Source organism: Tripterygium wilfordii, chromosome 23 (assembly GCF_013401445.1).
Source record: "Tripterygium wilfordii isolate XIE 37 chromosome 23, ASM1340144v1, whole genome shotgun sequence".
Classification (NCBI taxonomy): Eukaryota; Viridiplantae; Streptophyta; class Magnoliopsida; order Celastrales; family Celastraceae; genus Tripterygium; species Tripterygium wilfordii.
The window spans coordinates 9758607-9769080 of record NC_052254.1 but is presented as its reverse complement, the minus strand read 5'-3'; the positions used below and the strand labels follow the sequence as shown (position 1 = coordinate 9769080).

General features: G+C 37.6%; 1 protein-coding gene across 1 annotated transcript; it reads right to left on the bottom strand.

Annotated features, from left to right (window-relative positions):
- On the bottom strand, positions 1–3873 carry LOC119992778. Its single transcript, XM_038839570.1, has 2 exons — positions 3784–3873; positions 1–3513 (listed from the first exon to the last, which is right to left on the bottom strand). The coding sequence occupies exon 2, from the start codon at positions 3091–3093 to the stop codon at positions 1–3; it is 3093 nt and encodes a 1030-aa protein (XP_038695498.1). The 5' UTR covers positions 3094–3513; positions 3784–3873.
- Positions 3874–10474: the final 6601 nt, after the last annotated feature.

Sequence of the window (10474 nt, the reverse complement as noted above, 5' to 3'; positions counted from 1 at the left end):
CTAAGTTATACAGGCCTTTATTGTATCATGTCTTGAACCCTTAACAACCACAGGAAGAATCTGCCGAAAATCACCGCCTAACAAAACAACTTTTCCCCCAAAAGGCTGATTATCAGTTGGATTATCATCAGAGTTAAACAGATCTTTCATTGACCTATCTAATGCTTCAAAGCATAACCTATGTGCCATTGGTGCCTCATCCCACACAATAAGGCTGGTTTTATTCAGAAGATCTGCTAATTGTGTGCCTTTCTTGATGTGACAGCTTGATTCTTCATGAATGTCAATTGGAATTTTGAATCTTGAGTGTGCTGTTCTTCCTCCTGGCAACAGTAGAGATGCTATTCCTGAAGATGCAACAACAAGTACAATGCTTCCCTCTGATCGTAACCTGCTTATTATTGAATTATAAAGAAACGTTTTCCCTGTTCCACCGTGGCCATAAACAAAAAATAGACGTCCAGATTGTTGGTAAACAGCTGCCAAAACTGCATTGTATGCTTTCCTTTGTTCATCATTCATCTGATTCTTCATGCTGGAACTTTGACTCTGAAGATCACATGTGTTGTGTAATATTTCCTCTCTCAACATCCTATTTCCAATCTCCTGTGTAACTTGATTTGCAGGTGTTGGCAGTCCATTTTCAGCTAACGAAGATCCGGTCCCTTTGAATAGACTCTCCAACTCCACCAAAACTTGGTTTTTAGTCTCTTCATCTGATATGGTTAGATTTTGCATCTGTAGTCTGCTTCTAAGTCTGTAAATTACATCTTCCTGCATGCTGTTTAGATTTACTTGCAACAATTTATTACCATCTATGACCTCACAGAATACTATCAATGTTACAAATAAATTTCTTAGCTCATGTGGTGTTGCCCATTCTGTCGCTTCCTGCATAGCATCATGCCATTCTCGATCATTGCCTATTAAACCCATTGCATTACACGCTTCTTTGAATGTTTGGTAAACAGTTCCATTAATTGTTCGAATGTCAGTGAAGCTTGTTCGGCCTTTAACATGGGACAATAACATTCTAAGGTAGTATATATCTCCTGCAGATGGATGCACATAAGAAATTCTGCCAATACAGTTGCCTCTTTTTCTCCGAAACCAGAATTTGTTTGTTCCATCCCACCTCCAAAAAGATGGAAACTGAGCATAAGTTAGTTGGCGGGCATCGTCAAAATTAGAGTTTGTGAACATCCATTCTGTCAACATGGTCTTCTCGATTCCTGGTTGATGTAATACTTCATTAATGTCTATATCTCCTCTGAAAACTATATTGTTCATCAATGGCATATGTATAGTTAAGTTCTCAACAGGTGGAAACTTATAGTGAATATGGTACTCAAAAATTCTCCATGCTGATTCATAGGCAGTTAAATATCTACAATCTAGATAGGTTTTTATCTCATCCACAATTTGGGGCTGCTGAGATGAAGAAACAGAAGTTTCAGCAGAAGTGTCCTGAAGATGTTGTTGCAAAACAGCCCGTGTTCTGTCAGGTCCTTTGTTAACATATTTAAACAAATACTTTATTGATCTTGAACGATTGCACCATTCGACATTAACATGTGCCTCATATTTCAGCAGCAATCCCTTGTTATATGGGACAACGTATCTATTGTCAAGCTCAGTGCCGAGTTTAAGAATGACCTTACAATTATCTCGTCTTCGATAAATTGCAAAACCATCTTCACCAATTGATGTGTGAGGATAGATTTTCCTAGGAAAATGCTTGACACAGTTGCCCTTTTTCATGCAGGGCGCTTTTGGGTTAGCAAAACCGCAAGGTCCATGCATCATAAATTTTGAGACAATGTTATACAAAGCAGGTTCAGTTGCTTGATCTGGAATTTCTGCACATATAATTCTGTCAATGTCGTTCGGGTTAGGGTATTTGTCATTGGGATGTAGCCAGATAATGACATGGACATGAGGCAATCCCCTTTTCTGGAACTCAACGGTGTGAATAGCAGCAACAACGTTTCCAAAATAGCTTCCCTTTTTGATGTCACTCATAAACTCATCAAGCTTCATATGAAATACTCGGGAGATTATATCAGGCCTGTCTTCAATCTTCTGTCCAGGGATGAGATTCAATGCATTTTGTATTTCAACCCATTGAACATTACATGTAAAAGTGATGAATAAGTCAGGGTTTCCCATAGTCCTACATATTGCCATGGCATCGTGGTAGTTTTGAATCATATATCGAGGGCTTCCAGTAAAACTTGAGGGTAAAATTACACGCTTGCCAACTGAGTTTGCTGCTGTATCACCCTGGAGAAATGCATCTTGGATTCCCTTATATATCTCAGACCTGTAATGCTCCTGTTGATGTTTATACAGAATATATCGTAATCGTTCATCTTCTATACAGGTAAAAGCATCCACTATGTACTGCTGAAATAATTTTCCCCCTTTAAGAAGCAGTTCATTACCATAATTTCTTTGATGCAACATATAAGAATAGTACTCTCGTCTCGTCACATGTCCCCTCTTCAATTTAGGAATTTCTTCATTGTTCTGATAAGGGATGTTCAACATAAAACCATCCTCACCAAATGGAAATAAGATGGGATATTGCATTGCCATAAACTTGGGGTGCAAATCATCTATACGCTTTAGTCGTCCAGTTTGATGCTCAACAATTATGTCTCTTCCCACATCTGTATTTCCAATGTCCCCTACTATCAGACCTGCCATCTCAGGAAAAGAAGGGGCATTGTATTGCAATCCATCTGTATTTCGTTTTGCTGATAATACTAATGAGACACAACGCTCTTCTCCACCTATAAGCCTATCCCTTGCCATTCGAAAAGCCTTCACCAAGGGATTAACATTGTCAAACATTTGTATTAACTGGCAGACAACATCCCTGTCCAGCTGAGGATTTACACCAAAGTTTTGAAGAGCTTGTATTCTGTTAGACGATTCATTATTTGTGTCATAAACATAGAGCTGAGCAAATTGCGGTCTTTGACCTGTCATTGGCAGAAGCGATCCTATTAGATGATGATTCTGGCCATTTATTTTAAAGATATATGGCCCTTGTCCCCTGTTGATATCCACATCAATTTTTCCACCCATGGAGGTAAAGGCAAAGACAGAGTTGTATGAGCGCAAGTTCTGACGAAATAATCTTGAAGATCTTCCCCATTGTAATTAAGAAGTTCTTTTAAGGGTTGCGGAGGATCATTGAGTGGTGGCATCTTCACACGACCCAGTCTACAACAAAGAGTATACACTGGAAATCGAGAAGAGCGTGACTTGATTCGTTCAGCGAACCAAAATATAGCTCCACAATACTGGCAAGTATGAGCAGGATGACCAAAATCAAGCTTATCTTCATCGGTGGAAGAAGACGTTACATGTGGTTGATGTGTAGGTTGTGGTGCAGGCGTTGTACAAGTTTCAGGGATAACATTCTGTCGAATGGTGTGTCCACGAGTAATCATTATATTCCTCCGCCTTTTTCTATTATTCCTACTGCACTCTCCTTCTTGCATCCTATTATATATATATGGCAGAATAACATAAAAGGAATATATTGGCATTCAGGAATTTCACAAAATGAAGCATCTTATTGACGTATTACACACTCTGCACTTGATCTTTTGTAAACACTGATCTTAATTTTTTTTTTTATATTAAAGACACATTATGCATTTTAAGGAAAAAATTTTGTCAATGGAAATGTTAACAGAAATGCACCTAATTAGGAAGATTCAAGTGTTAAAAGTAGGGCACAATATCATAAAATACAATGTATTAACAGACCTTGAAAATACAGAGATTCAAAATTGTGTGCTGAAGTAGCGACGAAATTTTGCGCGGCAATGAAACAGCACGTAAGGAGTGCATCTATTGTCTGCATTTCATCCGATACGCACCTAGCATGGTACAAAAACCCAAGAAACATAATGTTGTACAATACTTAAGAACAGCAAACAAAGTCCCCAAAAGGGCATCAAAATAGAGGAAAACGTTACTAACCTAAGAGCTAAAAGCGCCCTTGGATTCCCACAGCATTCTTTAAAGCCAGAAAGTATCTTAGACTGTGATAAGTACAAAGCTGCGTCCAAGCCAGGGACATAAAGCATAACAACGTTTGGTATCAGAGGCTTGTTCTGCTTACCATGGATGCCAAATTGTTCAATAAAATACCACCAAGGAGTGACCCAGAAAATCCAAAAATTAGAACGGCCCAAATGAAGATGATGAGTATGATTATAATAGAAACCAGTAGAGGCCACTATCAACGTATGATTTCATGTACTGCCATATATATGTATGCACAAACACGGTGACTGTGGCATTCAAATAAATGTAAACATACAAGGGAAAAAAAAAACAGCAGGAATAACAGGGATTATAAATTTGTGAACCTTGATAAAAACCCAAGGTGGCATGAATCCTTCAGCAAGCACCCAGGTGACAAGTCCTTGAACATCCTGTTTCACATTGAAATTTCCTGTGACAAAATTGTTCCTTCTTTTGTCATCACATTGAAACCCTACTTGCAGATTCAGAGTAGAATTAGCTTCTTGCAGATTGAAAACCACTTCTGCTTTCGCCTGCAAATGAAATACTACACATTATTTATCTAGACTCTCTCCATCACTATCAACAGATAAATTAACCATTATTGCAAGAGATTAATGAATCGAACCTGTGATGCCTCGATTAGTTTTGTTTTGTGGGAAGAAGCCGCCAAGAACGTTTTAATTAAAGTCTGAGCAAGCTGCGGTCGTTGGAAAAGGAGTATTAATCCCATTCTCAGCTAACTCACAGACAGCAATTGCTGATTACATCATTAGAGTACCCAAGAAATAGTAAATTTATAAATATTTTATTTGTTTATTTGTTTGTATCTTCTAAAGCATCATTACATCATTGCATGATAAAGAACTAAAATCTCCTCCTCTTTTACTGTGATTTGATAAAAAAAATTATGAGGAAAGGAGAGCAGCTTGTAATATGAAAACACTTGGAAATCCCAATATGCGAACATTGTAGGAAAAATAGTACACAATGATTTGCGCCGTTTGCCTACATTTTCTCAAATCACCAAACAAAGCATCAATTTCAAAGTTAATCTGGAAACACTAACCTCGATGAATTTCGTTAACTTGGAATCTCTGTTGACCACGAGCCGATGAACATACGAAGCCCACAATACAGACAGATTCAGAACCCTAGAAAATACAATCGTATTACTTCGGCAGATTCACGCGCGAGTGTGTCGCACGAGCAAAAAAACAAAATGAAGATAAAAGAAACGACGTCGTTTCACTCTACCACTCAATTCACAACTCTGATCATTTGCTTAAGTCAACTTGCACGGGTAAAGAAAAAATGGCCTACTCGCCACCAAATCACCTCAATGCTTCCAAGTTTAGAATAGATAGAAGTAAAGTAATAGATAGATAATAGATACACACACAAACAAAGAGGTCAACATCATTTCCAATTGCAACATATATATATGCGACACAACCATGTCGTGTTAGGTAAGAACGACTAATCACTTTCACATGAGAGTGTTACACACGACTTATCCATTCAATAACTTACCAATCAATGTTCTTGCTTCATAGAAAGATCATGGAAAATTCTTGTTGTAACTTGAGTTAATTGAGAATTCGCTTATAATGTGAATATAATTATATTATCATAATATATATTGAAAATAATTTGTATTCACAATTATTTTTTTTTTAAAACGGGGAGGGGAAATTCAAACCCTGATCACTAGGGTAATACATATCATCCTTACCACCCCAACTAATGATTTGGGTGTTATTCACAATTACTTTTTAAAATTTGACATCTACATTTTTATTGACACTTCCTGTATGTTGTGCAGTCTCCCAACTAATGGTTGGCTTAAAATGAATAATGCTAGAAACTTCAAAAATATGACCTCCAAAAGACTCTCAATCAATGTGAAGTGTTGGATGTTAAGTGGGTCCTACATGTTTATTTATAATCAATAGTTATTTCACATATCACATAAATTTGGGAATAAAATGGGGATGGAGGTTGAAATCCCGATGGATAAAATTATGTAAAATGTTTTAAATCACAGTCCTTCATTCCATCCTATAGATGTGAAAGGGACACGTATGTCAAATTCGCCTTTCACTGCATCCTATAGATGTGGGAATTCCATTCACTTAATAAGAGATGCCCAACCTCATAACACTTGAGGACCCTTTTAGGGACAAAACTCATATGGACATTTGGCCCAATGTGGGACAATATCTCACGTGTTTGTTGGGCCAACCTTTCTTCTCCATCCATTCTTCAAATTATGACGTGGTATCAGAGCATTTGCTTGATCCTCAGGACCTCCATACAATGGCGTTTGGGTCACATGTGAGCCTTTCAGATATAGACCACCCACAAGGTGAAAGGTACCACATGACAGACCCTAACCCATCTAGTCCACCTGTTGGGTCTTGTATGTGCGCACAAGTGCGAGGGAGTGTTAGGAATCTCACATCGATTAGATGTGGGAGTTTCATTCACTTAATAAGAGGTGTCCAACCTCATAACACTTGAGGGCCCTTTTTGGGACAAACACACATGAGCCAATGTACGACAATACCTCAAGTGTTTGTTGAGCCAACATTTCTTCTCTATCAATTCTTCAAATTATGACATTAAATATGAAACTCTTCAAAAATCAAAAGCAAACAATCTATGTTAAGGAAAACACCATCTAACTTGATTGTTGGAGTCTTTTCGGACGTACAACACTCCCCAACCTCAAGGTCTTCTTACGTTGCTCTCTCGGATTTTACAAGACTACTGGTGACCCCCATCAACAAATTCTTGATTTTAGAATCCCTCTATAGGCGATATGTGCGTGCATAATGAGGCAGAGGCACATTATTACTATTTTTTAGTATTAAAAAATAAATAATGTTTGAAACTCCTAAAATATGATTTCCTGAAGCCCCCCAATCATTGTAAAGTGTTGGATGCTAAGTGGCCCTACATTTGTGTTTATAATCAATAGCTATTTTACATGCCACATAGATTTTGGAGTAAAATAAAGATAGGGGCTAAAATCCCAACGGCAGATATTATGTAAAATGTTTAATATCACAGCCCTTCATTTCATCCAATGAATGTGAAAGTGACATGTATGTCCACTTCTATGAGCCTTCCACTGGATCTTAAAATTAGGTTTAGGGTTTAGGAATTCCACATTGGTTAGATGTGGGAGTTCCATTCACTTAATAAGAGATGTCCAACCTCATAACACTTTAGAGTCATTTTAAGGACAAAATTCACATTGGCCTTTGACCCAATGTGAGACAATACATCAAATGTTTGTTGGGTCTGTCTTCTCTACCCATTCTTCAAATTATGAGATGGTATCAGAGCATTTGCTCAATCCTTAGGACCTTCACCCGATGGCGTTTGGGTCACCTGTAAACCTTTCGGATATGGACCACCCACAAGGAGAGGGGTACGACATGATGGACTCTAAACCGTCTAGTCTACCTATGGAGTCTTGTATGAGCCCACAAGTGCGGGGGGTGTGAGGAATCCCACATCGGTTAGATATGGGAGTTCTATTCACTTAATAAGAGGTGTCCAACCTCATAACACATGAGAGCCCTTTTAGCAAAATCACATGGACCTTTGGCCCAATGTGAGACAATACCTCAAGTGTTTGTTGGATCAACCTTTCTTCTCTATCTATTCTTCAAATTATGACATTAAGTGTGAAACTCTTCAAAAATCGAAAGCAATCAGTCTGTGTTGAGGAAAGAAGGAAGAGAGAAAAATAAGGTCCATAGTCGTAGACTTGTAGTGGCTGGTGGTTGTTGTTCTGAAGCAATATCACCATCTGTACATGTCCACATGGGATTTCAGCGACATCCTGGTTTGTCACGTTTAGCAATACCCTTGGCTATATCACTTTTGCCAATACCTATGGCTATATCACATTTATGAACTTGAAAAACCTCTCCCTAATCTTAAATGGAATACTCATGGACATGTTACAAATATATCTAACAAAAATTAAAAAAATGGGGAAGACATGGAGGTGAAAGAAAGTAGGAAGAAATATGAAAAAAGGAGAAAACTATGGACAAAAAAATAACTTTATCATAATAAGCAGCTATCCACCTCAATGCCTCATGACCGTAAGATTGAGTTAATGGTATAGATTTTAAAAATTATAAGAATTTCATAACTGGGTGACTCCAGTCCCCCATCCCAGTAAAATATGAGTCATATTTTGGGTAGGTCATAGATATTGATTGGGTTATGTCATTGATGATATGAGCATAATGTTCTATAAAAACAAAGTAAGAAATAATATCAAATAAATAAATAAAAATTCAGAAAAGCTAGTTTGAAGACGAATGAGTACGTGGTGGGCCAAACAATTGATTATGGAAGAGAATAAAAAGGAAAAACACAAAAAGGAAAAAGAAAGTTATTGGAGCCTTGGAGGTTGGCCCAGAGACTGTTGATGGAGAGACCAAAGCGGGTCATGGGCGTCCACCAATTGGGCCCACCCAACGATCAAAAATGGCAATACAGTATAAAACCTTTGGTAAGTCCCTTTCAACAACCCAAAGCATCCACCGCCCCCTCTGACGCCGTTCAGGAGGTCAATCTCTCCTCAGTCCTCACCCTCTTTAAAATAAAAATAATATAAATATAAATACGAAATCGATAATTCTAAATATTTTTAATTTTCTAAGGCAGTGTTTATTAGGTTGAAATGTTGATAAGGTTTTCTAGTTTTAGGTGAAACTGATGATGATGGACAAAATTGTTTTTGGGGGTCCAAACAAAAGACACACTTATTTGTCAATCACAATTGGATTATCATTACCAACATTTTCATTAGTTTACGTATTTCAGTTGGAAACATTTGTACTGATTAACTCTAAATTTCATATACACATAAACCACATTTAGGGATATAAATTGCCTGAAAACCCGCACATCCTTTGGGACGGATCCAAGGTTGTGTACGTATATCTCTGAGTGTAGATGAGCATAGTACACTTGCATTACAGAAACCAATAGCGGGTGAATGAGAAATTGATCCCAAAATGTGCACATGAAATGGTGAAAGTTGATATTTGTAATACAATCACACATTGGAGAAACAAGAACTCAAGAGTGAGTTCATTATAATACTCTTTGTTGAGAGTATGAGCTTGGGCCTACGGGCATCCAAAGTTTTGTGGGAGAAAGCCATACATGGGCGCGCTTTGGTTTGGGTTGGATCAAAAGTCAAAACACATAGGTGGGTCGTGGGCTTGGCCAACCCTGTTGACTTTTTTGATTCAATTTTGACCAAGGATATGACCAACTTACCTTTTGGGTTAACTTTAAACTAAATTCAACCATAGTTAAGTACATGGGTTGTACTGACCAAGTCCTCCTTGATTTTGGAAATTTCAACTTATGCAACTATCATATTCTTCTCTCATGATGATGGGGTCTTCTTTAGCAATAATGGCCCATGATTTTATGGCAATATATACTCTTTTTATTGTGCATTTCGGTAGAGATAAAAGGGCTGGTTTTTCTTCTCCTTTAATCATTTTTCCCTTGGCATATTTCTTTTATTCTTTTTCCTGCCTTGTCAAGTTATTAAAGAGAGAGTTTTGTTTCAATTCTTTGATTCGCTATTACACTAGAAGTTGTGTTGTTGCTAGTGTGTAACCGAGGAGGCCTGAGAGGTGATATTGCACAAGCTATGAGCACGGTAAACATAGGTAATAAATCACTTTAACGTCAGAAGTGTAGATCTCGATTCGGTAGGTTTGGCTTCTGTAGTAACCGGATTTCGTCCGATCCGAAAAAGAAAAAATAGAAAAAAGAACACAAAAAAATGCAAAATCTCATTTCTTTGACCTATAAGCCCATAGATATTCATAATCCCTTTCTTGGATCCTTAAATACTCAAATCTTGACCCAATAAGATCAAATCTTAGAAAATATCTAAAAATAAGAGAATTGTTTTAAAAAATGTCACATCTTTTTATGATTTTTGCTAGAAGAATGGAAAAGTAAAAAATAAGAAAGAAAAAGCCAAGAATAAAAAGAAGGAGACAAAGAGAGAAATGTGGCACAAATTGGGGAAAGAAAAAGAATAAAAAGAAGGAGACAAAGAGAGAAATGTGGCACAAATTGGGGAAAGAAAAAGAATGAAAAGAAGGAGACAAAGAGAGAAATGTGACACAAATTGGGGAAAGAAAAAGAATAAGAAGAGGGGAGAAGAGACTTTGGTTTTGGGGGGAGAGGAAGAGAGGAGGCGTGAGAGAGAGGAAGAAAGAAGGAGACTTTGGCTTTTGGTGAAGCAAGAACAAAAAGAGAAGAGAGGAAGAGAGGAAGAGAGGGGAGAGGAAGAAGAGAAGAAGAGAAGGAGAGAGGGGGAAAACCGATTCTTTGAATTTTTTTGGTAGAAGCTTCATACCCCTCA